At 28.6% G+C, this 27,857-nt stretch overlaps 1 protein-coding gene and 1 long non-coding RNA gene across 4 annotated transcripts in view; one reads left to right on the top strand and one right to left on the bottom strand.

Annotated features, from left to right (window-relative positions):
* Positions 1–403: 403 nt before the first annotated feature.
* The window catches only part of LOC142226855 (uncharacterized), a 66,486-nt gene continuing 39,032 nt past the window's right edge, over positions 404–27,857 (bottom strand). Inside the window, exons 1-6 of one of the 3 annotated variants that reach the window (XM_075297092.1) lie at positions 18,940–19,034; positions 12,138–12,326; positions 11,800–11,990; positions 6,351–8,491; positions 1,460–2,291; positions 404–1,388 (exon numbers count right to left, since the gene is read on the bottom strand). In XM_075297092.1, the coding sequence (XP_075153207.1) occupies positions 442–1,388; positions 1,460–2,291; positions 6,351–8,491; positions 11,800–11,990; positions 12,138–12,271 (4,245 nt within the window). In that variant the 5' untranslated portion in view covers positions 12,272–12,326; positions 18,940–19,034 and the 3' untranslated portion in view covers positions 404–441. Of the gene's footprint in view, positions 1,389–1,459; positions 2,292–6,350; positions 8,492–11,799; positions 11,991–12,137; positions 12,327–18,828; positions 19,035–27,857 lie in introns of those variants that run through there. The other 2 variants (XM_075297089.1, XM_075297090.1) reach the window with 2 other exon arrangements.
* LOC142224435 (uncharacterized) lies at positions 19,883–20,558 on the top strand. The gene is made up of 2 exons (XR_012719159.1): positions 19,883–20,092; positions 20,255–20,558. It is a non-coding gene; the product is annotated as an uncharacterized LOC142224435 (long non-coding RNA).

The raw sequence follows: 27,857 nt of genomic DNA, 5'->3' as shown, positions 1-27,857 counted from the left end.
CGTGATGTTCGCCTAGACGAAATTATAACAGACTACTTGTTATCAGCCGTCGGTTATATAATATTGATTAATCAATTAAATTTGTCTCCGAAATAATAAAAAAAACCTGGACGTAACGCCAAGAATAATACAACAAATGAAATATGAAAACTGCGGGAAATTATGTTTCAGAATCAAAATATTATGAAAAAACCGGCGCCAATTAATTTTTAAAGTTTTAAAAAGATCACATTCAATCAAATGCCTTAACAAATTTCTTAGATTGTATATAAAGTCTTTAACTTGATAAAGAGTTATAAGATTAAGAATCGTAAATCAATCAAAAACATAAGAACATTTTAAAATTTATAATCAAAAACTTATTGAAATCTTTCCCTCTCTCTTTTAATGACTACACCAGATATTCCTCATCCTCGTCAAAATCACTTTTATTGTTTTCACTCAAAACACTTTTCGAAATATTTTATTAAAACTACGATTTTTCTTTTTCGATTGATTCGTCGTTGACGAATTCGAACTTGAACTACGATTGCTATTGCTGCTACTGCTTATACCACTACTCATCAAAATCATATTACTGCCATCGCCATCACCACGATCATACGTTCTATTATTCTTTTCGATTTCTGCTGCACTAGCCCCTGATCTATTGTTACCATTCGTTGTCGATGATGACCCGGTGGTAGTAATGGCACTTTCACCTGATGACAATATAGCCTCCTCTAAAATGCGAAATGAATTTTCTGTGGAATTAGTGGGAAAGTTAATTTCGGATAACGATGATGAATCCAAACTGGCATTGGGTGAGACACGTAAGTATGCATTAGTATTTGATGCAGCAGCAGCAGCTGGTGAGCGGCTACCATTATTAGCTGATGAAGATTTTCGCAAGCGATACCATTCCCATGAGGTGGATTCATGTGGATTAGATTTGGATGAGGTTATTTTACCTTTAAGGGATTTTGTAAATGGCGATTTGAAGAAAACTGGCGAAGATAAACGGCGTGCTTTTTTATTATTTCCTTCGGAGCCCTTGGCTATTTGTTTATTTTTCGAGGCAGGATTGCTATTGTCATTGGATTGATTGGTCGCTAGACATTGATAACCACGTGGACCACCAGGCATGAACTCATTGTAGGCTAAATCGGCATTGGGTATAAAGTTATCTAGACCATCTTCGTCTAAAATCAGACTTTCATCATATTCACTGGCGCCAGCATTTGAAAGAATAGCGGGTGAAGTATTATTTAACATATTTCCAATTTCTGGTGGAGACGATTCTTGTCGTCTTAGAAAATCCTTTTTCTTTTTAGATTTCAGATTAGATGATTGGGAGCCATTAACGAGAGGTGGCTTTCTGGCTTTTGCCAATGGAATTTCAGGACAATCTGAAAAGAGAAGAGAAGAAATAATTAGGATCCTCCGAATACCTAGTTAGGTTATATTTTTATATACTTACCCCGTATTGTATCCTCATTGTTCAATTGCTCCAAATGCTGTAAAGCTTGCTGTTGGGCGTGAGCGTTATTTGGCCACGAATGTTTTTCACCCTTTCTTCGTCCACCACCCACTGACTTTTGCGTCTGTAGGACAGGTATTGGTGGCATTGACGAATTAATATTATTATTACTTCCATAACAAACAGATTTTTTACGTTGCCGTCCAGCACCTGTGGCTCCACTGTCGTTTGAAGTATTATCCAATATTTCGGCTGTTTCGCATCCACTGTTCCCTTTTCCCACTACTACCATCATTTTACTGTCACATTTACACTCCTTTAATATCAACATAGCCTCCTCACTTGGTCGTCGCATTTTTTCACTGGTACTCTTACTATTGCTATCCTTATCACCACGGCGCTGTTGATGATCGGAGAAATCTTCAAATGATTTGCGACGATTCAATTTCTTTTGCACACTCATGGCTCCTTCATTTTTTCGCTGGACTCCTTTGCCATATAGAGCCAATACTTCCTTGGTATCACGACGCAGCGAACGATAGAATAGTATACTAACCATAAGTACTAGAAAGACAAAGGCACCCACAAAGATTATGACCACAATACAGGCATGCACCTGTAATGTTAGGTCATCCAATTCATGTTTCAACTGGGTATTACGTTGGGCATACAATTGTTCCAATTCATGGTGGCGGCGATTTTGTTCCTCCAGTGTGCGTACGGTTAAGGTTTGTTGTGTTAGCGTCTGTTGCAGTTCTTCGACTTGTTTCTTATAGCGTCGCGATAGTTCTTCGAGGTATTGACCCGAAAGAGACATATTACGTTCAAGTGCCTGTAGAAAAAAAGCAACAAAATCAAAGAGGAGAGAGAATGAGAACGGAAATTTGTGTTAGCATTTAGTTTGTTGTTGTGTTGCTCTATTGTGTTTTGTTGTTAGGAAATTTCTTTGTAAAAAATGTTGAAGGCTTTTTCGTTGCTATTGCTCGTTATGGCTATAATGAATGAAATGAAATTGAGACGCATGCAGATTGGTAGCAGGAGTAACTAACCAACATAGTGAAATACACATACATCAAAGTTTGATTAAACTTGATTACAAAATATTGTCTGCTAACCATTGATATTATTTTTCCGTGTCTTGTTGAGGGACAATTACCAGAAGGGTGTGGTTTGCATACAATAACGTCAAAACGTCAATATGCACAGTGTATTAGAATCAGTTTTAATTTTGCCTTTGCACCACAATGCGGGGGTGTATAGTGGATATTGGACCCTCTGGCTGTCTTACCTTAATAAGGGATTTGTGGTACTACACAAAGACTTAAATATTCCGAACAATCGAAGACTCAACTAATTACAAAATTAAAAAGTTTACTTTATAATTCGCGTTATAATCACGGTTGTTACTGTTTGGAAGAACTCTTGAGGGTTTGATAGATTTTGCAAAATATTTCTCTGCAACAAATATGTACATCACAAATTTGTTATAGAAATAAAATTTTGACAAAAATTTATATAGAAATAAAATGCTGACAAAATTTTCTATAGAAATAAAATCTTGATAAAATTTTCTATAGAAATAAAATTTTGACAAAATTTTCTATAGAAATAAAATTTTGACAAAATGTTCTATAGAAATAAAATATTGACAAAATATTCTATAGAAATAAAATGTTGACATAATTTTCTATAGAAATAAAATTTTAACAAAATTTTCTATAGAAATAAAATTTTGACCAAATTTTCTATAGAAATAAATTTTTGACAAAATTTTCTATAGAAATAAAATATTGACAAAATATTCTATAGAAATAAAATGTTGACATAATTTTCTATAGAAATAAAATTTTGACAAAATTTTCTATAGAAATAAAATTTTGACAAAATTTTCTATATAAATAAAATTTAAACTGAATTTTCTATAGAAATAAAATTTTGACAAATTTTCTATAGAAATAAAATTTTGACAAAATTTTCTATAGAAATAAAATTTTGACAAAATTTTCTATAGAAATAAAATTTTGACAAAATTTTCTATAGAAATAAAATTTTGACAAAATTTTCTATAGAAATAAAATTTTGACAAAATTTCATATATAAATAAAATTTTGACAAAATTTTCTATAGAAATAACATTTTGACAAAATTTTCTATAGTAATAAAATTTTGACAAAATTTTCTATAGAAATAAAATTTTGACAAAATTTTCTATAGAAATAAAATTTTGACAAAATTTCATATATAAATAAAATTTTAACAAAATTTTGTATAGAAATAAAATGTTGACAAAATTTTCTATAGAAATAAAATTTTGACAAAATTTTCGATAGAAATAAAATTTTGACAAAATTTTCGATAGAAATAAAATTTTGACAAAATTTTCTATAGAAATAAAATTTTGACAAAATTTTCTATAGAAATAATATTTGGACAAAATTTTCTATAGAAATAAAATTTTGACAAAATTTTCTATAGAAATAAAATTTTGACACAATTTGCTATAGAAATAAAATTTTGACAAAATTTTCTATAGAAATAAAATTTTGACAAAATTTTCTATAGAAATAAATTTTCTTTATAGAAATAAAATTTTGACAAAATTTTCTATAGAAATAAAATTTTGACAAAATTTTCTATAGAAATAAAATTTTGAATAAATTTTCTATAGAAATAAAATTTTAACAAAATTTTCTATAGAAATAAAATTTTGACAAAATTTTCTATAGAAATAAAATTTTGACAAAATTTTCTATAGAAATAAAATTTTGACAAAATTTTCTATAGAAATAAAATTTTGACAAAATTTTCTATAGAAATAAAATTTTGACAAAATTTTCTATAGAAATAAAATGTTGACAAAATTTGCTAAGAAATAAAATTTTGACAAAATTTTCTATAGAAATAAAATTTTGACAACATTCTCTATAGAAATTAAATTTTGACAAAATTTTCTATAGAAATAAAATTTTGACAAAATTTTCTATAGAAATAAAATTTTGACAAAATTTTCTATAGAAATAAAATTTTGACAAAATTTTCTATAGAAATAAAATTTTGACAAAAGTTTCTATAGAAATAAAATTTTGACAAACTTTCCTATAGAAATAAAATTTTGACAAACTTTCCTATAGAAATAAAATTTTGACAAAATTTTCTATAGAAATAAAATTTTGACAAAATTTTCTATAGAAATAAAATTTTGACAAAATTTTCTATAGAAATAAAATTTTGACAAAATTTTCTATAGAAATAAAATTTTGACAAAATTTTCTATAGAAATAAAATTTTGACAAAATTTTCTATAGAAATAAAATTTTCTATAGAAATAAAATTTTGACAAGATTTTCTATAGAAATAAAATTTTTACAAAATTTTCTATAGAAATAAAATTTTGACAAAATTTCATATATAAATAAAATTTTAACAAAATTTTGTATAGAAATAAAATGTTGACAAAATTTTCTATAGAAATAAAATGTTGACAAAATTTTCTATAGAAATAAAATTTTGACAAAATTTGCGATAGAAATAAAATTTTGACAAAATTTTCTATAGAAATAATATTTTGATACAATTTTCTATAGAAATAAAATTTTGACAAAATTTTCTATAGAAATAAAATTTTGACAAAATTTCTATAGAAATAAAATTTTGACAAAATTTTCTATAGAAATAAAATTTTGACAAAATTTTCTATAGAAATAATTTTTTTTCATAGAAATAAAATTTTGACAAAATTTTCTAAAGAAATAAAATTTTGACAAAATTTTCTATAGAAATAAAATTTTAACAAAATTTTCTATAGAAATAAAATTTTGACAAAATTTTCTATAGAAATAAAATTTTAAGAAAATGTTCTATAGAAATACAATTTTAACAAAATTTTCTATAGAAATAAAATATTGACAAAATTTTCTATAGAAATTAAGTTTTCACAAAATTTTCTATAGAAATAAAATTTTGACAAAATTTTCCATAGAAATAAAATTTTGACAAAATTTTCTGTAGAAATAAAATTTTGTAAAATAAGATTTTGGTATTTTTTGGCTGGTTGCTACAACCGTGGTTATGATCCCTATCCATAATATGTTAGTAGCACCACTGTTCTTAACTATGGAATAAACTCACATAAACAACTAGGAAATGTTCCAGAAACATTTCAAACAATTCTCAAGTATTGTTTGATATGAACTTCTTGTTTTATTTATAATGTTTATGATGGTGTAGTATAGCGAGAAGAAAGTCTAGACCAACAGAAGGGACGCAGCAAGGAGCCAATTTGTTTGATAGCAATACCGAAAAAATTTTACGATGATGTAAACACGCAAATTTGCTATTAAAACACACCTTCAAGGGAAAACTACAAAACTCTGAAGGAAAATCCAAAGGCGAGACAGAGGACAACAAAAACAAAAAATAATACAAAAACAAATCATGTAATTGTGTCAGGTTAAAATCCCTTCTATGATATTTTCTCTATCGTTTAAAAATTCATGGTCATAAAATATTTCGGTTATATTTTACAGGGAGTTTGAGTTTGGCCGCGGCGAATTTCATATTCTCTCAATAATGGATTTGAAACTTTTGAGCCTCCTTTGAAACCTTTAACTGTTAGATATTAGATATAAACGTTTTTTTTTTTAATATATGACCTCCTGACATTGTGGCGGGAAACAGGCACTAGATATATTTTATTAAAACGGCGGATTTGTGAACTTAGGGATATATCAAAATGACAATTTACGTGTCTGAAAGAACATCGGATTTTAATTTTAATTACGATATCATGAAAATATTGTCCCCAATGGATTAGTTGTTGACGGATTAATGGAATTGAATCTGTAGTGACCTTCCTTATCTATACAGATATTATCATTAATATCCAACTTACCTTGATTCGATTGGATAGACGTATGAAAACACTTTCCGATTGTGGGCCATTCGATATTTTCTGATTAAAATTATTCGCAGCTCCATTATGTTGATGGGTGTTTCCGGAACCAGTCGATGGCACTGTTGATGGTGGTGTTGAAGTCAATAGTATATCAATATTGCTCCATGAATTGGAATCTTCGTCATTTCTTTGTTGTTGATGCTGCTGATGTTGCATTGTTGGTGGTGTTGAAGGTAATGGTGTTGTTGTGCTTACAGATGATGCAGCTGGATCGAAATTCTCTGTCGATGTTGCTGTAGGGGGAGCCTCTGTATATTGTATTGCGGGTAATTCAGTCTCTGAGGATTGGGAAGTTAGGTCTTCGGCAGGTACATTGAATATATTCTTATCAGGTATACTAGGTTGTGGTTCTACAATTTTGGGTGCTGCAGTCGTTGTTACTTCCAAATCTTCTGCTTTGTCCAAGGGTCTAGGTAATTGCTGCTGATTCTCATCTATGGGAATTTCTGTTATTGTTTCTGTCGATTCTGGCAATAGAATTTCCTCAGATTTTTCCTTTACTATGGGCACTTCAGGTTTGATCAGTTTTGTTTCGGGTTTATGTAAAAGTTCCAAATCTTCTTTGCCGAATTTGTTTTCTAAAGTTTGATTGGTGTTCCCCGTTTCCTCTGAAGGTTCAGAAGAATCTCCATTTTTATGTGTATGATGATCCTTGAGATCAAGGATGTTTTTGTTACCAGTTGGATCTCTAGGCATGGCTAAAAGTTGGCAAAGTGCTCCCACATAATCGTGTGGAAGTATGTTGACATAGAAACTTTGTTTAATGTCTTTTTGGGAGGTTATTAGTTGTGGTCTTGTCTCAATGCCATAGAGTTTGGCACAAATGCCCGTATTAAGAAAATCATTGCGTATTCCGGGAACATTTAGTAAAGAATTTAACTGTCTGAATTCACAAGATAAGGCGTTATTTACACGTTCCACCAACGAAGACGAACACCCGGCACAGTTGAATAGTCCATATATGGGAGTGCGGCAAACTATGGGGGTTTGCTGGGATCCTTTGAATGTTTGATTTTGATTATTGGAGGGTTTCCCCACCAACTCAGTGGCCTTCTTCACTATTGAGAGAACTGCATCTGAGGCTGATTTGAAAAGATTGGGCTCCGTTTTCTTGGATTGCTCTTGCTGCAGGTCCTCATCCTCGAAATCGTTTATTTCTTCATTTGGATGATTTTCCGTCTCAAATGCTTCAAATTCGGAAGTTCCGAAAACCCGAAATAACGACAAAGTACAATAGTGCTCATTCGAGTGATGGGAATTGATGTCTACTCTCACAAATTTTCCAAAGAGATGAGGATACAGATCGAAGCTTTGCACTGCTCGCTTATCATTGGCCGCAAATCTACCTACATTTGACCATTCCCGAGTGGGGAATCTCTTCGAGACGGCCACTGTAAAGTTTTGCGGCGATGATGAATACAATTCAAAATTGGCAAAATCAATTTTTTGTGCTTGTATAGCTTCGCACAGTTCCACCACGAACCATATTCGATTTCCACACTGGCTAAGCATATACTCATCTTTGGATGAGCTTAAGACAGCACCAGCATTGGTGGTATGACTACTGGCTGCTATAATTTTTGCCCCACAATCGGGCGAGGCATAGTTTTTGGCTCTTATCTTAAGCGTCGTTGATTTGCCACTGCCATTGGTGTTGTTTTTGCGCTGCGCCGAATTATTAAAAGTTTGCTCCTTTTCAAGAGCTTGTTTTTCAGCTTCCTCCATTTGTTTTTGTGCCCATTCGGAGAAGACAGGCATAGGTACTTCCTCAGTGGTGAGATTCACTTGACTAGCTGATGCATTTTCTGCAGATTGTGATGGTGGTGATGACGAGGCAAATGATGTGGTGGATTCTGTGCTTATATTATGCTGCACCACCTCACTGTCGTGAATATTGGATGAGTGTTGTGTGGCATTTGTATCATTTGGAATGTTTGTTGCCGCTGTGGGTGATGCTGCAGGTGTAGCTGTTGGTGTTGTAGGAATTTCCAGATTTTCCAATACTATTGTTGGTGAAAATGTAACTCCACCATCTCCTGAACCTCCTCCTGAATCATTGATTTTCACAATTTGTCCATCTGTAAATTGAGAGGAAACAAAAATGATTAGGTTCTGTATTGCAATAAGCCATTAAACACATATTAAAATAGGAGGTAGGTCCTGGAAAACATTCATCGTTTATTTCTGGCTCGAGTCGAAATAAAAAAAATACATATAAGAATTTTCTTTGGTATACGACTTCTAAATATGCCAGTCGGTTTAAATGAATACTTTATCAGAACCTATATAATATACCCTTGGCCTGCATACAGACAAAAAAGAAATCAGTTCAAAATTTCGGCATAATAGCTCCATTGTTGAAAGTTTAATCTTGATTACAACAGACGGACGGTAATAATCTGTTTTCAATGCGATAATGTTTTCTATAGAAATTTTCTATAGATATAAAATTTTGACAAAATTTTTATAGAAATAAAATTTGGATAAAATTTTCTATAGAAATAAAATTTGGACAAAATTTTCTACAGAAATAAAATTCTAAAGAAATTCTATAGAAATAAAATTTTTGACAAAATTTTCTATAGAAATAAAATTTTGATAAAATTTTCTATAGAAATAAAATTTTGACAAAATTTTCTATAGAAATAAAATTTTGACAAAATTTTCTATAGAAATAAAATTTTGACAAAATTTTCTATAGAAATAAAATTTTAGCAAAAATTTCTATAGAAATAAAATTCTGACAAATTTTTTCAAAGAAATAAAATTTTGAATTTAGAAATAAAATTTAACAAAATTTTATATAGAAATAAAATTGTGACAAATTTTTCTATAGAAATACAATTTTGACAAAATTTTCTATAGAAATACAATTTTGACAAAATTTTCTATAGAAATACAATTTTGACAAAATTTTCTATAGAAATAAAACTTGGACAAAATTTTCTTTAGAAATAAAATTTTCACAAAATATTTTATAGAAATAAAATTGTGACAAAATTTTCTATGGAAATAAAATGTTGACATAATTTTCTACAGAAATAAAATTTTTGACAAAATTTTCTATAGAAATAAAATTTTGACAATTTTTTCTATAGAAATAAAATTTTGACAAAATTTTCTATAGAAATAAAATTTTGATAAAATTTTGACAAAATTTTCTATAGAAATAAAATTTTGACAAAATTTTCCATAGAAATAAAATTTTGACAAAATTTTCTATAGAAATAAAATTTTGGCAAAAATTTCTATAGAAATTAAATTCTGACAAAATTTTTCAAAGAAATAAAATTTAACAAAATTTTCTATAGAAATAAAATTTTGACAAAATTTTCTATAGAAATACAATTTTGACAAAATTTTCTATAGAAATAAAACTTTGACAAAATTTTCTTTAGAAATAAAATTTTCACAAAATATTTTATAGAAATAAAATTTTGACAAAATTTTCCATAGAAATAAAATTCTGACAAAATTTTCTATAGAAATAAAATTTTGACAAAATTTTCTATAGAAATAAAATTTTGACAAAATTTTCTATAGAAATAAAATTTTGACAAAATTTTCTATAGAAATAAAATTTTGGCAAAAATTTCTATAGAAATAAAATTTTGACAAAATTTTCTATAGAAATAATACTTTGACAAAATTTTCTTTAGAAATAAAATTTTCACAAAATATTTTATAGAAATAAAATTGTGACAAAATTTTCTATAGAAATAAAATTTTGACAAAATTTTTCAAAGAAATAAAATTTAACAAAATTTTCTATAGAAATAAAATTTTGACAAAATTTTCTATAGAAATACAATTTTGACAAAATTTTCTATAGAAATAAAACTTTGACAAAATTTTCTTTAGAAATAAAATTTTCACAAAATTTTCTATAGAAATAAAATTTTGACATAATTTTCTACAGAAATAAAATTTTTGACAAAATTTTCTATAGAAATAAAATTTGGACAATTTTTTCTATAGAAATAAAATTTTGACAAAATTTTCTATAGAAATAAAATTTTGATAAAATTTTGACAAAATTTTCTATAGAAATAAAATTTTGACAAAACTTTCCATAGAAATAAAATTTTGACAAAATTTTTTATAGAAATAAAATTTTGGCAAAAATTTCTATAGAAATAAAATTCTGACAAAATTTTTCAAAGAAATAAAATTTAACGAAATTTTCTATAGAAATAAAATTTTGACAAAATGTTCCATTGAAATAAAATTTTGACAAAATTTTCCATTGAAATAAAATTTTGACAACATTTTCTATAGAAATAAAATTTTGACAACATTTTCTATAGAAATAAAATTTTGACAAAATATTTTATAGAAATAAAATTGTAACAAAATTTCCTATAGAAATAAAATTTTTGACAAAATTTTCTATATGAATAAAATTTTGACAAAATTCTATATAGAAATAAAATTTTGACAAAATTTTCTAAAGAAATAAAATTTTGACAAAATTTTCTAAAAAAATAAAATTTTGACAAAATTTTCTATAGAAATAAATTTTTGACAAAATTTTCTATAAAAATACAATTTTGATAAAATTTTCTATAGAAATAAAATTTTGACAAAATTTTCTATAGAAATAAAATTTTGTCAAATTTTTCTATATAAATAAAATTTTGACAAAATTTTCTATAAAAATAAAAATTTCACAAAATTTTCTATAGAAATAAAATTTTGACAAAATTTTCTAAAGAAATAAAATTTCGACAAAATTCTATATAGAAATAAAATTTTGACAAAATTTTCTAAAGAAATAAAATTTTCACAAAATTTTCTATAGAAATAAAATTTGGATAAAATTTTCTATAGAAATAAAATTTTGACAAAATTTTCTATAGAAATAAAATTTTGATTTCTAAAGAAATAAAATGTTGACAAAATTTTCTATAGAAATATAGTTTTGACAAAATTTCCTATAGAAATAAAATTTTGACAAATTTTTCAATAGAAATAAAATTTTGACAAAATTTTCTATAGAAATAAAATTTTAACAAAATTTTCTAAAGAAATAAAATTTTGAAAAAATTTTCTAAAGAAATAAAATTTTGACAAAATTTTCAATAGAAATAAAATTTTGACAAAATTTTCTATAGAAATAAAATTTTGACAAAATTTTCTATAGAAATAAAATTTTGACAAAATTTTCTATAGAAATAAAATGTTGACAAAATTTTCTATAGAAATAAAATTTTGACAACATTTTCTATAGAAATAAAATTTTGACAAAATTTTGTAAAGAAATAAAATTTTGACAAAATTTTCTAGAGAAATAAAATTTTGTACGTACAATATGGTCTGATATGTTACTAAAGGAATGAAGTTTTCGATTTCCAACGAAAAAATTTTGTTTTTGCCTTCAACTCACCTTTTTGTACATCACCATCCTTGTTAACAACTATATCAAGCGTGTGATTAACTGATCGCTTATCAGGACTACTGTTTTCACCAACTTCCCCTCCAATAATTACCGAATCCATGGAATTTGAGGGTGGCTGTAGTATTTCCAACGGCAATTCAGTAATTGTGACAGTGGGTATATCCGTGATATCAGGCAGACTGAAAAAACAATAAAAATTAATTTAAATAAATATATATTTAATAATTAAGAAAGATATTAATGAAAATAAACATATGAGCAATTTGAAACATTTGAGCTAATACGAAAAAAAAATTGTAATGATGATATGAAAAAACAATACCCACCTCATAAACATTGTTGATATGGCTAAAATCTGTGAGAACCATATTATCCAAAAGAAAATCAAAAACATGGTTAAATTTGTTCTGATTTTCTTAAATTCACCACTAATGAAATTTGTTAAAACTTGTAGAAGCATTTTTTGTTTGTTTTGATTTTCACCGATTTAAATCTCCAAGAAAGAAACCGAGTTTCTAGAACAACCAGTGGTAGAAAATATAACAAAACGAAAATTGATATAAAATCAAATAAGTAACGGAAAATAAAATCAAATTATAACGAATAAAATCCGTCTATATAAACATTTATCGCCGCATTGCCCGATTGTGTGTTTACTGTTATTGGTCAAAAGGTAGAGTTGAACGAGTGCTTCGAGCATTTCCAAACGCTGTGCGACTTACTTTCTCACAAAGCCACGTCAGTTTAAATATTCGAAATGTTACTACCACGCGTATCGTGTCTGATACAGATAAGTCATGACCATGTTTAGAGTTACTACGACATGCAATGGCTGGTGGTATTAAAATAAATTAATTTAAAAGTCTCTTGTAGTCTCATATCAATAAAAACAAACGAGGTTCACAAAAACAAAATATGACTTGCAGGAGTATCAGGAGGGATTGATGTTATTATATTATTTTATAAGCCTCTTAAGTACATTGAAAGAAAAAAAAAAAAACAAATATTCAGATAATATGAAAGATTATTGAAACTTTAAATAAACTGTACTCAAAAACAAAAAAATAGAAAGTGAACGCAGAAAGGAAAATGTAGTTTAATTTTAGAAAATTTTGTCTAAACTTTACTACAAACGCCGATAAACAAAAAATAAAAAAGTAATAGGTAAGAAAATATATTGGACGTAATTGATTTTTTCACTTGTTAAGGAAATTTTCTTAGTTTATAGGATTGGAGTTAAAAAATGCAAAAATGTCTGTAGCGCCATACGCAGTTCAAGTTGGGCGCATTTATAGTAATATGTACAAATTTAATTAAATTATTAACTATAGTACGAATTTAGTAAATCTTTGTACTTCACTTGTGTATATATTTCCCCCTTATGAACTTTGGATTAAATATGAAAAATTTTCAAATATATGGGATAAGACTTATCGTGACTTACATAGAAAAAAAAATATCACAAAAATATTTCCAATTAAAAAATTGATTGAAGTTGAAAAAAAAAATTCAATTAATAAATTAATTGATGCAATTAACTTTTTAATCAAAATAGAAGCATTAATATAATTAAGTCAGCGATTCAAAATTTTTAAGTTTTTAATTAAAAAATCAATTGATACAGTTAACTTTATAATCAAACTCGAAAGACTGAATGACTTAAAAAATTGATGGATTATTTCTTTCAATTTTTAAATAAAACTTTATTTCAAAGAATCGATTTTTAATCAAACTAAACACATAAAGTCACATAAGTAAGTAATTGAAAATAGTTACGTTTATAATTCAAAAAATTATTTGAGTATTGCGATCAACATCAATTACATTTTTAATTGAATCAATTAAAAAGTTAATTGAATTTTTCAAATCAAATAAATTAATTTTTAATCATTTTTTTTTATATCCAATTAAAACTGTGAATAAAGACATTTCAATTAAAAAATTAATTGGATCAATTAATTTCGTGATTGAATCAGAAAAAAAAATTTATGATCCGCTTTGTAAATATATAGCAAAAACCGAATGGGAATTTAATACATGAGGTCTGTATATAGATGCTACACATATGTAGCTATAGAGCGAACAAAAAAAAATGTATTCACTTTAAAGAAGCCCCATCTTTAGCTCGGTAAGGAAAGGTCAAATCAAATTGGAGCTACACATAACAGATTGGCTGCTAAGTCCCCGGTCTAACAAAGAAAAACACATTTTTTGTCAAAATTCGATTTTATTGTTCAACATAGTTCCCTTCAAGAGCGATACAACGATTATAACGACCTTCTAATTTTTTGATACCATTTTGGTAGTATTCCTTCGGTTTTGCCTCAAAATAGGCCTCAGTTTCGGCGATCACCTCTTCATTGCAACCAAAATTTTTCCCTGTGAGCATCCTTTTGAGGTCTGAGAACAAGAAAAAGTCGCTGGGGGCCAGATCTGGAGAATACGGTGGGTGGGGAAGCAATTCGAAGCCCAATTCATGAATTTTTGCCATCGTTCTCAATGACTTGTGGCACGGTGCGTTGTCTTGGTGGAACAACACTTTTTTCTTCTTCGTATGGAGCCGTTTTGCCGCGATTTCGACCTTCAAACGCTCCAATAACGCCATATATTAGTCACTGTTGATGGTTTTTTCCTTCTCAAGATAATCGATAAATTATTAATTATTCCATGCGCATCCCAAAAAACAGAGGCCATCACTTTGCCAGCGGACTTTTGAGTCTTTCCACGCTTTGGAGACGGTTCACCGGTCGCTGTCCACTCAGCCGACTATCGATTGGACTCAGGAGTGTAGTGATGGAGCCATGTTTCATCCATTGTCACATATCGACGGAAAAACTCGGGTGTATTACGAGTTAACAGCTGCAAACACCGCTCAGAATCATCAACACGTTGTTATTTTTGGTCAAATGTGAGCTCGCGCGGCACCCATTTTGCACAGAGCTTTCGCATATCCAAATATTGATGAGTGATATGACCAACACGTTCCTTTGATATCTTTAAGGCCTCTGCTATCTCGATCAACTTCATTTTACGGTCATTCAAAATCATTTTGTGGATTTTTTTGATGTTTTCGTCAGTAACAACCTCTTGCGTCCATTGCGTTCACTGTCCTTCGTGCTCATTTCACAACGCTTGAATTTTGCATACCAATCAATTATTGTTGATTTCCCTGGGGCAGAGTCCGGAAACTCATTATCAAGCCAAGTTTTTGCTTCCACCGTATTTTTTCCCTTCAGAAAACAGTATTTTATCAAAACACGAAAATCCTTTTTTTCCATTTTTTCACAATAACAAAAGTTGCTTCACAAAAGACGCTCTATCTCACAAACTAATTGACTTACAGACGTCAAATTTTGACACGAATCATTTGAAGGTTGGTACTATATAAAAATAATATGCATTTAACACTAGCGACGCCATCTATGTGACTATATAAAAATAATTTGCATTTAATACTAGCGACACCATCTATGTGTCAGACCGGGGACTTATCTGCCAACCTGTTAAAACCCTTTTACTTGAGACATAGCTTAATTTCTACTTGACGTCGAGTATGTATTCGAAAACTTAATTTGTCCTTAAGACGATTTTTAAGGGGTTTGACAGCATATTTTTCTTCAGATGCTGTCAAACCCCAACTAAGCTTAAAAATAAATAAATTAAAATTTGATTTCTAGAATCAAGAACGCAAAACTACAATATAAAACAGAAGTATTTCTTAAAGGTATCTCCGGTATTCTCCGCTTCTTTGGCTCAGAATCAAAATCAAAATCATTTGTTTAAAGACCGTGTATGTTTTTTTTTAGTGTAAGTTAGAAACGGTTTAAATATTCGTAGTACGAGTGAACAAAAATATTTTTCTTTGATAAGTTTTATTACTACATACGGTGACCTTTCTATAATAAAGGAAATTAAACTTATCATTTTATAAGAAGTTTTACTAAGGAAAACTGGTTTTAATTAAGTTTTTGTGTATTTTTATGAATACTTTATTATCAGTGAATAAATTGTTTAAATAGTTGTAAATTATTACTCTTCAGGAAAAAATCAGTGTTAGTAAAATTGCTTTCAGTTTAGAACATTTTTACTAAATCAAGTAAATGTCATTATTTTATACAAAATTTTAACTTAATTTAGCTGATGGACTCAGTTGCCAATGCTTTTCTTATTTTGATACTAATTTTGTATTTACATTAAAAAAAATATTTACGTGATATTAAAGATTATACCACCTGAAATTTAGGATGCACAATTTACATTATATTAAGGGCAAATTTCTTTAAAATAATAACATTTTAATTAAAACAAAGTTAATAACCATTACTTCAAAAATGTTTTTAATTAAATTTAGGACACAAATTTATAAATTTGGGTCCATACGTTAAAGTCGCATGCCATTGAACTAAGGAAAATATTCCTTAAAATAAAGAAACATATTTTTGATTTAAAGAAATCGTCCTTAGACCCTTCCCTGACATTGTACTCGCTTGAGTACAGAAAATTGGCACATCGCAAAACTTTGTTTATAAATGAAATTAGGCAACGTTTCTTTTTGTTTTTTTGTTTTATGTTTTTATTTTTTTAATATTTTTAATATTTTTAAACTAAAGTTAAGTGTAGATATATAAATGAATTTATTTTTTTTTTTTATTTTAAATAGTCTTGGCGTGTAATGGGTTAAATTAAATGAAATATTGAATATTTAGATTTAAGATAAAAAAGTTTCAAATATAGGCTAAGAGTTATTTTGAGGATTTAGCATCTTTGGTTTAAAGTTTTTTTTTTTTTGGAATTAAGAAAACATTTTTACTTTGAGGTATCCGCTATAATTTGGATGTTTCAACTGGCATTTGTTTTTACCTGAATAGCTTTATTAATATATCACGAAAAGAAAATGAAAATTCGATAAATGAGATCTGAATCCTAATTTTAATTTTATTGATACTACACACAAACAAATTTTTTTTCTGATTCAATCACGAAATTAATTGATCCAATTAATTTTTTAATTGTTATGTCTTCAATCACAGAAATGATAGTATCAATTAAAAAATTAATTGAAGGTCAATTAAACAATTAATTGATCCAATTAAAAAATTAATTGATGCTATTAATTTTTGTGATTGATTTTTGTTTCAATTAAAAAATTTGTTGAATCAATTAAATTTTTAATTGAATATTTTTTAAAACTCAATTAAAATTTTAATTGGAAAAATTTTCGTGAAATTTTTTTCTGTGTAGACAAGCGGAAACTTTAGCAACCTGCACCGAAAAAAATGTAAACTGTTTTATAGGATGAATAAACTAACTCGTACGAAAATAGAACTAAATTTTACTTCACATTTTGAGATTTCCCCAAAGCGTTCTTAGGTTAGGTTAGGTTAGGTGGCAGCCCGATGTATCAGGCTCACTTAGACTATTCAGTCCATTGCGATACCACATTGGTGAACTTCTCTCTTATCACTGAGTGCTGTCCGATTCCATGTTAAGCTCAATGACAAGAGACCTCATTTTTATAGCCGAGTCCGAACGGCGTTCCTCATTGCAGTGAAACCACTTAGAGAAGCTTTGAAACCCTCAGAAATGTCACCAGCATTATTGAGGTGGGATAATCCACCGCTGAAAAACTTTTTGGTGTTCGGTCGAAGCAGGAATCGAACCCACGACCTTGTGTATGCAAGGCGGGCATGCTAACCATTGCACCACGGTGGCTTCAGTTCGTTCTTAAAACCAGGAAAATTTAATTCCTTGTTGTACTTTTTAACTGCAGTTCACGAAATTATACCCTCTTATAGAAGAAATAAACTAAAATTTGGGGCCAAATCATAACCATTTTAACCACACATTAGTTCATTTTTACTATTTTTGGGAATCGTACGAAAATTTTCATTTGCTTTAGTTCATATTGAACTTATGTGTACGGTCATCGAACTTTATACTCACGTTTAGTTCATAAAATATTTGAGACATACTTAAAAAAAAAATTCATTGGTGTGTGGAAAATTTCGCAAAAAAAAAATAAAATTTAACTACTAACAAATATTGTTTTTTACAATAAAAATAAGTTAAATTTAGCGTTAGTTTAGCTATGGAAATGTTTTTCTGTGTGAAGTTGGTGGCAATATATATGAGCCACCCTGCATATTGTATCACTTGCAAACATCTTTTTTAACATTATCAAAATGAGTTAGTATTTAGATATTTTTATATTAATTCCTTGCCAAAAATATATTTTAAGGAAATTCACGAAAGGACCCAAATTAAAAAATTTAACAGAAGAAGGAAAAAAAATACTCAATTTGATAAAGTCGTGTTGATTTTCATAGCATATTTATTTTACAGTAGTCAAGCCTTGGAATCAATAACAAAATCCCTAAATGAAGGTAAAAATGTTCCAGTGAACCCACCAGGAAGAAAACTTTCGGTTAATTTTAGAAAATTTTGAATATTTGTAGAAAATTTTAACTAAACAGTATTACAAACGTTGGCATCACGCCAATGTCATAAAAATAAGTACATATTTTTCGACAAATTCAAGAAAATTTATTAGACATAACTAAGTTTTTTCACTTGTTAAAGAAAATTTTGCAGTTTGAAGGAAAAACTTGGAGTTCAAAATTGCAAGAATGTCTTTAGTGACATACGAAGTTCATGATGGACGCATTTTTGGTAAAATTTACAAATTTAAAGAAATTCTGAACTATTTTGTGGAAGACACGAATTTAGTTAATCTTTATGCTTCATTTGACTATATTTTTTTCCTCGGTTTTAGTTAATTTAACTAACGTACACAAAAAATTATTAGAGTAAAGGAAACTTTCTCCAAACATAATAATTCCATGAACTAAAATAAAGTTAAATTGGCTTTAGTGAAATAGAGAGTTCACTTTTTTTTGAGTGTGCTTCGTGTTCAATTTTAGTCTGCATTTTTTCAAAATCTCATTTAAAATTTCAACAGCTTTTTAACATTTTATCAAATTCAAATTAACAAAATATGAAATGAATTTTTATTGTCACCATTGCCGCATGTAATCCTCGTATTACAATATCAAAACAACTGTTTTTGAATCTTAAATACTGTGTTTTTTGTGTGTTCTTTTAATTATTATGGTAAAATATCGTATTCACTTTAAGGGAGACTGCCCCAATTTGTTAACACCAAGTAGTAAAAATGTACTGTTCAGTTATTGTCTTATTTTTGTTTTGTTTGGTATCCATATTGTTCGATGGCCTTACGACAACTGAAATTTAAATATTTAATATGGGGTAAAACAATATAACATTCTTTTTTAATTTAGTTTGTTTTCTAGATCAAAATGTATAGCGAGAAATTGTAAACAAATATTAAGAGTATAATATCTGTTTGTATTGGGGGTGGTTTCTTGATAGTGGAAGAGTGAAAAATAAACTTTTTTAGTTTTTTAATAACTCATAAAGAATTATTCATTATATTAAAAAAGCTTTTGATTTAACAAAAATAATATTGTGGTAATACATAACAAATTAAAAAACAAAACAGAGAAAATTTTTGACGTAATATAAAAGATTATGTAACCTACATTTTACACTGGTAGAAAAATGTTTCGTATTATTAACGAACGGGCTTCGTTGATTATTTTTCTTTAATATTACGAAATTTTTCGTTATAAGAACGAAAGTGATCGTTAATACAACGAAATCAATCGTTAAAAGACAATTTTGTGTTTTGGTTTTTCGTTATATTAATGAAACACGTTTCGTTAATATTACGAATATTAACTTTGTAATTTTTTCAAGAATTAGAATAAAAAAATTTTCCAAGATGAAATTATTATAATCATTTGCACATAGAGAGTAACTTTTGGAAACTTTTAAACTAAACAGTCGTTTTATATACTCTGAAACTGGAATTGAAAATTTCATTTATAAAACGAAATCGATCGTTAATATAATGATATGGCTCGTTAAAAAATAAATTTTAAATTGTTATATTTCGTCATATTAATGAAATATGTTCATTAATAATACGAATGGGAGTTTGAGTATTTCTGCCTCTCCTTACTCTCTCTCTCTCTCTAAAACATCTCTTCATACTCTCTCTAGCGTGTATGTAATTGGTACATACACATCTTAGTATGGCAATAAGCACATGTGTGCGTGTGCGTCTTGAAAAACAAACGGTAAAAAGTTCAACAGAAAACTTGTCTGATGGGCAAACATTAACAACATTTACGTTCTTTTCGCTGAAGAGTGCACACGCTCATTACAGTTTCGTTGTGAATAATAAACATAGATGGGTGAGGTGAGTTAAATTGGTGTTTTTTGTATATTCGCAAGAAATTTATGCCCATATTCATAATAATTTACTGACAGTTTATCGAACTAATTTGTATGGTAATAGTAGGTTTAAAGTTTACGTTAACTTTTATGAATATGGGGGTAAGTGTACATTTTTAATCTTTAGTGAAAATACCCCGGGGAAGTGAACTTTCAGATGAAGAAGGCGGAACAATTACGGTGATGAACCTTGGTTGCACAAAAATTGGATAAATGGACACGGTGATACGATTATCATTTTTTGATCTTAGAAATAAGAGGCTTTTTTTCTTAAGTGAAAGTCACAATATATGTTTATTATATTACTTAATTTATCATTATATATTATTTCTTACTGTATATAAACCATATTTCAAAGATCTTAACAAAAAATAATACACTACCAATTACTACACTCAAATGCGCTAATTGGTTGGGTTTCATTAATATAACGTTTGTGTTCATTTATACAACGTTCGCCTTTCATTCATACAATGAATAATTTTCATTCATACAACGTATAAGCTGCACCGATACAACGAATAAATTTCATTCATACAACGAATAATATTCGTTAATACAACGAAAAGGCTACGTAATAGCAACGTAATTATTCGTTAATACTACGAAATGTATTCCATAAAGTGTGTCGTAAATATAACGTAAAATTACGTTGTTATAACCAGGGCTGTGGAGTCGAGCCAAATTTGCTCGACTCCGACTCCGACTCCAGCATTTTTCATCAGCTCGACTCCGACTCCGACTCCGGAGTCGACTCCGGGTAATATAACTAAATCTCATTTTAGTACCACTAATTTGTAGTTCTATTGAGGGGATATATATGGGGTATATATATGGATCGATATGAAGTATCGTATTTATTTATGTGTGCAAGAAAGGTCTTAATTTCGCATTTATACCAATTAAACTCTTTATTTCAAATTTAGGGCAATGTTTAATAAATAAAATAATGATATAAATACCCATCATAATATGAGAAGATACCGACAGTATATGTATTTGTGGACGAAAATTATTATAAAGGGTTATATTCCCATATGCATGAATTTGAATCTGAATCGATTTAGACAAAATTGTATATACTTCTAGAAAATCTCTGTACCTAAAATTTAAATCTAACGTTATGGGACGTAACACAATTATAGCAAAAAATAAAAATGCAAAGAAAGTCTAAAGTCGGGCGGGCCGATTGTAACATACTCTGCACAACTTTGTATTTAGATCAACATTTTGATAAAATCTGAAATCAGACTTCTACAAAATCTCGTGCAATATTTGGGAAACATTCATAATTTTTTATATAGCAAAATTTGAGTCACGTTTACCAGTTTTCGACTTAGCAGTGAGTATCAGTAAGAAAAAAATTTGAGAAAATTTACTACATAAATAAAATTTTGACAAATTGTTTTATAGAAATAAAATTTTGAAAAAAAAATATAAATAGAAATTTTGGAAAAATTTTTGTGTAGTAAATAAAAGTTTGCAAAATTTTCTATAGAAACAAAATTTGAACTAAATTCTCTATATAAATAAATGTTTGAGAAAATTTTCTATATAAATAAATTTTTACCAAATTTTCTATAAAAAGACTATAGTAAACAAATTTTGACAAAATTTTCTATAGAAATAAAATTTTGAAAAAAATATCAATAGAAATTTTTGGAAAATTTTTTGTGTAGTAAATAAAATTTTGCAAAATTTTCTAAAGAAATAAAATGCTGCAAAATTTTCTATAGAAAGAAAATTTAGACTACATTTTCTATAAAAATAAAATGTTGACTAAATTTTCTATCGACATAAAATGTTGTATAAATTTTGTATAAAAAAAATCTATAGTAACAAAATTTTGGCACAATTTTCTATGGAAAAAAATTTGAAAAAATTATTAATAGAAATTTTGGAAAATTTTTTGTGTAAATAAAATTTTGCACAATTTTCTATAGAAGCAAAATTTTGGCTAAATTTTCTATAGAAATAAATTTTTGACAAAATGTTCTACATAAAAATATTTTTATACCCACCACCATAGAATGGTGACAGGGGTATAATAAGTTTGTCATGTCGAAGATGATCTAGATCGGTCCAGGTTTTGATATAGCTCCCATATCAACCGATCGCCCGATTTGGGGTCTTGGGCTTATAAAAACTGTAGTTTTTATCCAATTTGCCAGAAATTGGAAACCTAGAGGTATTCTAGGGCTATAAGGAGGAGTGCTGAAAATGGTGATTATCGGACCATGTTTTAATATAGCTCCCATATAGACAGAACTCCCGATTTTATTTCTTGAGCTTCTAGAATCCGTAGTTTTTATCCAATTTGTCTGAAGTTGGAAATCTAGAGGTATTATAGGACCATTACAAGGCGTGCCGAAGATGGTCACTATCGGACGAAGTTTTGATATAGCCCCCTTTTAGACCGATGTTACGAGTTTACTTCTTGGACTTCTACAATCCGTAGTTTTTATCCAATTTGCCTGAAATTTGAAATCTGGAGGTATTCTAGGACCATTAAGAGGTGTGCCGAATATATTGTGTATCGGTCCAGTTTTTGATATAGTCCCCTTATAAACCGGCCCTCCGTTTTGGGGTCTATATTCTAGAACTACAATAGATGTGCTGAATACTGTACGTATCCTTCCATGTTTTTGTGCGTAGCCCCATTAGTCCGATTGACCAAAATAGACCCAAAAAATTATTGAAGTTGGTCCGATGGTCAGACCAAATGGAATTTTTCTGCAGAAATAACATTTGGACAAAAATTTCTATAGAAATAAAATTTTAACAAAATTTTCATAGAAATAAAATTTTAACAAATTTTTCATAGAAATAAAATTTTAACAAAATTTTGTATAGAAATAAGCTTCTTAAAAAATTTTGGGATACAATATTATGCAAAAATTTTGTACAAATTTCTGCTAAATATGTAATAGAAATAAAATTTTGGCTAAATTTTTTACAGAAATTAAATTTTGGCTAAATTTTCGATAGAATTAAACTTTGGCTACATTTTCTATAGAAATTAAATTTTGGCTAAAATGAAATCTATTGAAATAAAATTTGGACCAAATTTTCTATAGAAATAAAACATGGACAAGATTTTCGATAGAAATAGAATGAGGTCAACATTTTATATAGAAATAAAATTTTGAAAAAATTTTCTTTCGAAGAAAAATTTTAGAAAAATTGTAACTTTTAAATTATTTTAATTTAAATTAGAAAACTGGTCCCCTGATACGAATTTTGGAAAAATTTGGTCCAAAATAAAAATTCGTTGTTGCAACGCTGGTAAGGCCTCCATATAGACCGATTTCAGATATTGAGGGTACAGAAGGTGCATTTACCATAAATGTAAATTTGCCAGATATTACTTCTCGTAATCATAAAACAGTTGGTGTACTATAGATTTTAGATTTCAAATCAAGGTATTTTTTCTTAATTTTCTTGCACATTTACAGGATATGTTTATGATTCCTTTAAAACTCAAACAAAAATAGTTCTTATAAATCCGGAATCTGATAGGTAAAATCTTTGCATTTATTTTCGGGATGCGAACTGGTTAAACTGATCTGTCATCAAACCCCCATGAAATTTTCTAAGGAAATTAGTATATTTGATTCATGATGGTGGGTATTTATGATTTGGCCCGGACGAACATACTGCTGTATATACTTGTTTTATTTTTTATTTTCTATAGAAATAAATGTTGACTTAATTTTCTATAGGAAAAAAATTTTCTATAGTAATAATATTTCGAATAATTTTTTTATAGAAATTAAATTTTGACAAAACATTCCATATAAATACAATAGTGACAAAATTTTCTATAAAAAACAGCTTTGACAATTTTTTCTGTCATATGTGTGTAGGTATATAGCCTTAAAATAAAATTAAAAACAATAAATCCGAATTATTGTTCGAATTATTTCAAATAAATTGATATGGGGATTAAAATGGATCGATCCAGCCCATTTGCTAGTCTAACATTCTAGGAAACATAAAATGATAGCCGTAATTGGAAGTTGATTTTTATTTCCAATCGTGGTGTACATTGATCGAATGCATAACGCATTGGAAACTAATTTGCGTAAAAACTTTTTTAGTTACAAAAATGTGAAGTGTTTTAAAAAATTTGGTTTAGCCGGAGTCGGAGTCGAGCAAAATTTTTACGACTCCGACTCCGACTCCGACTCCGACTCCGACTCCGACTCCGACTCCAGCCAAATCTTCAGACTCCGACTCCAAGACTCCGACTCCGACTCCGACTCCACAGCCCTGGTTATAACGAAATGCTACGTTGGCTGACTTTTAATGAAGAATTTCGTTAATACAACGTAGAAATTCATCGTATTAACGAAACTTTTTCTACCAGTGTAGGGCACAACAATTTACACATTAAAATAATTCAATTTTAATTAAGAGAAAGTTTGTACATTTTCCTTTAATTTTTTTCATTACAGTTATGGCACGAATTTTTAATATTTGCGTCCCTCCGTTAAAGTCGTATGTCTTCGAAGTAAGCAAATATTCCTTAAAATATAGCAAAACATTTTTGATTTAAAGAACTAATATTGAATCTTTGGATTAGAGATAAAAAAATCTTAAAATGTAGGTCAAGACTTTCTTTGTAGATTTAGAATCTTTGTCAGTTTTATAATTCAAAAAATTTTTGCTATTGCTATACACTGAAAAAAATATTGGCATAATATGTAACATTATTTTTTTTTTCAATTGTTAAAAATTTTAATGAATTATTCCCTATATAAAACAACTTTTGATTGACTTAACAAAAAATACATAAAAATAAAACAAAAACAGTGAAAACTTATTTTGTAGATGGAGAATTTTTGTCAGTTTAATAATTCACAGAAAAAATTTTCACGAAAAAAAAATTCCAATTAAAGTCTAATTGAGTTTTAAACAAGTAAGGAAAGTCTAAAGTCGGGCGGGGCCGACTATATTATACCCTGTACCACTTTGTAGATCCATATTTTCGATAGCATATCAAATCCGTCCAATGTGTTGGGTGCTATATATAAAGGGTTATGTTCCCATATACATATTTAAATCTGATCCGATCTGGACAACATTTGTTAGAGTTCTACAAAATTATAGACTTTAAATTTAAGTCGGCTAAAACCCTGGAGTGAAACAAAATGTTAGTAAAAACAAGTAAGGAAAGTCTAAAGTCGGGAGGGACCGACTATATTATACCCTGCACCACTTTGTAGATCTAAATTTTCGATACCATATCCCATCCATCCAAACATGTTGGGGGCTACATATATAAAGGTTTGTCCCAAATACATACATTTAAATATCACTTTGGACAGAATTTGATAGACTTTTACAAAATCTATAGACTCAAAATTTAAGTCGGTTAATGCACTAGGGTGGAACACAATGTTAGTAAAAAAAATATGAAAAACATATAAATCTGAAGCAATTTTAAGGAAACTTCGCAAAAGTTTATTTATGATTTATCGCTCGATATATATGTATTAGAAGTTTAGGAAAATTAGAGTCATTTTTACAACTTTTCGACTAAGCAGTGGCGATTTTACAAGGAAAATGTTGGTATTTTATCAATTTTTGTCGAAATAAGAAAAACATATATATGGGAGCTATATCTAATTCTGAATCGATTTCAACCAAATTTGGCACACATGACTATATTACTAATTGTACTCCTAGTGCAAAAATTCAACCAAATTGGGCCAAAACTCTGGCTTCTGGGGTCATATAAGTCCATATCGGGCGAAAAATATATATGGAAGCTATATCTAAATCTGAACCGATTTCAATCAAATTTTGCACACTTGACTATACTACTAATTGTACTCCTAGTGCAAAATTTCAGTCAAATTCGGCCAAAAATCTGGCTTCTGGGTCCATATAAGTGCATATCGGGCGAAAGATATATATGGGAGCTATATCTAATTCTGAATCGATTTCAGCCAAATTTGACACGCATAGCTACCATGCTAAATCTACTCCCTGTGCAAAATTTCAACCAAATTGGGCCAAAACTCTGGCTTTTAGGACCATATTAGTCCATATCGGGCGAAAGATATATATGGGAGCTATATCTAAATCTGAACCGATTTCAATCAAATTTTGCACACTTGACTATACTACTAATTGTACTCCTAGTGCAAAATTTCAGTCAAATTCGGCCAAAAATCTGGCTTCTGGGGCCATATAAGTCGATATCGGGCGAAAGATATATATGGGAGCTATATCTAAATCTGAAACGATTTCAACCAAATTTGGCACGCATAGCTACAATGCTAAATCTACTCCCTGTACAAAATTTCAACCAAATTGGACCAAAAATCTGGCTTCTGGGGCCATATAAGTCCATATCGGGCGAAAGATATATATTGGAGCTATATCTAAATCTGAACCGATTTCTTCCAAAATCAATAGGGTTCTATTCTGACCCAAGTTAGGAACATGTGCTAAATTTGAAGGCGATTGGACTTAAATTGCAACCTAGACTTTGATCACAAAAATGTGTTCACAGACAGACGGACGGACGGATAGACGGACATGGTTATATCGACTCAGGGACCCACCCTGAGCATTATTGCCAAAGACACCATGTGTCTATCTCGTCTCCTTCTGAGTGTTACAAACATATGCACTAACTTATAATACCCTTTTCCACAGTGTGGCGCAGGGTATAAATATGGGAAATTTAAATCTGAAGAAATTTTTAGGCAACTTTGCAAAAGTGTATTAATCCCCTAATGCCCAATCCCGCCTTTAGGCGGGCTTCATTAAATCAGGAAGCTTTTAGTAAAACACACCGTAACAAAAGTGGGTAAAATAAAAATAGAACTTATTTAAAACTGTTCATGAGGCTTTGCAGCATATACTGAATTTAACCATATAAATTTTTCTTGTTTAGTTTTCTTGCTTTTGTATCGTTAACTTTGAATATTTAATCAGCTGGCAAAAAAATTTAAAGCTTATCAGGGTAGAACTCTGGCTTCTGGGGTCATTATATATCGGGTGAAAGATATATATGGGAGCTATATCTAAATCTGAACCGATTTCAACCAAATTTTGCATGCATAGCTCTAATGTTAATTCTACTCCCTGTACAAAATTTCGGACTACAAATTTAATCTCTGGGTTCATAAGAGTGTAAATCGGACGAAAGATATATGGGAGCTTTAAACCAAAGATGCAAAATCCTTAAAATACAATGAAAAAATATTGTCTTAATAAAATATTGACACTAACAAAATACTAAAAACAAATTTCACAATACTAAAAACAAAAAATAAAGAAATTTTAATTAAAAGAAAATTCATAATCTTTGATTTAAAAAATTTCTCTTTGAAATTTAGGATACGAATCTTTGAAATTTCCGTCCCTTTGTTAAAGTCGTATGAAGTAAGACAAATTTTTACTTTAAGGAAAAACATTTTTTATTTAAGGAAATAATCTTTAAATTAACTGATACATTGAATCTTTGTATTAAGGATAAAAAACTTCAAATGTAGGCCAATACTTATTTTGAGGATTTTGCATCTTTAGTTTAAGGTTTAAGGTTTAAGGTTTTTGTTTTTTTTTTTAATTAAGAAAATATTGTTTTTTTAAGTAGTTTTTATAATGTGTTTTTTAAGACATTTATTTATACATGAGCAATAAGAAATCGCTAATTTTTAAGTTTAGATTAACAGCTACAGAACTCCCTAAAAAATTTCCTTATTTTAAAGAAG

Source organism: Haematobia irritans, chromosome 2 (genome assembly GCF_050003625.1).
Source record: "Haematobia irritans isolate KBUSLIRL chromosome 2, ASM5000362v1, whole genome shotgun sequence".
In the NCBI taxonomy this organism is placed as follows: Eukaryota; Metazoa; Arthropoda; class Insecta; order Diptera; family Muscidae; genus Haematobia; species Haematobia irritans.
This window is presented reverse-complemented; position numbering and strand designations above follow the sequence as displayed.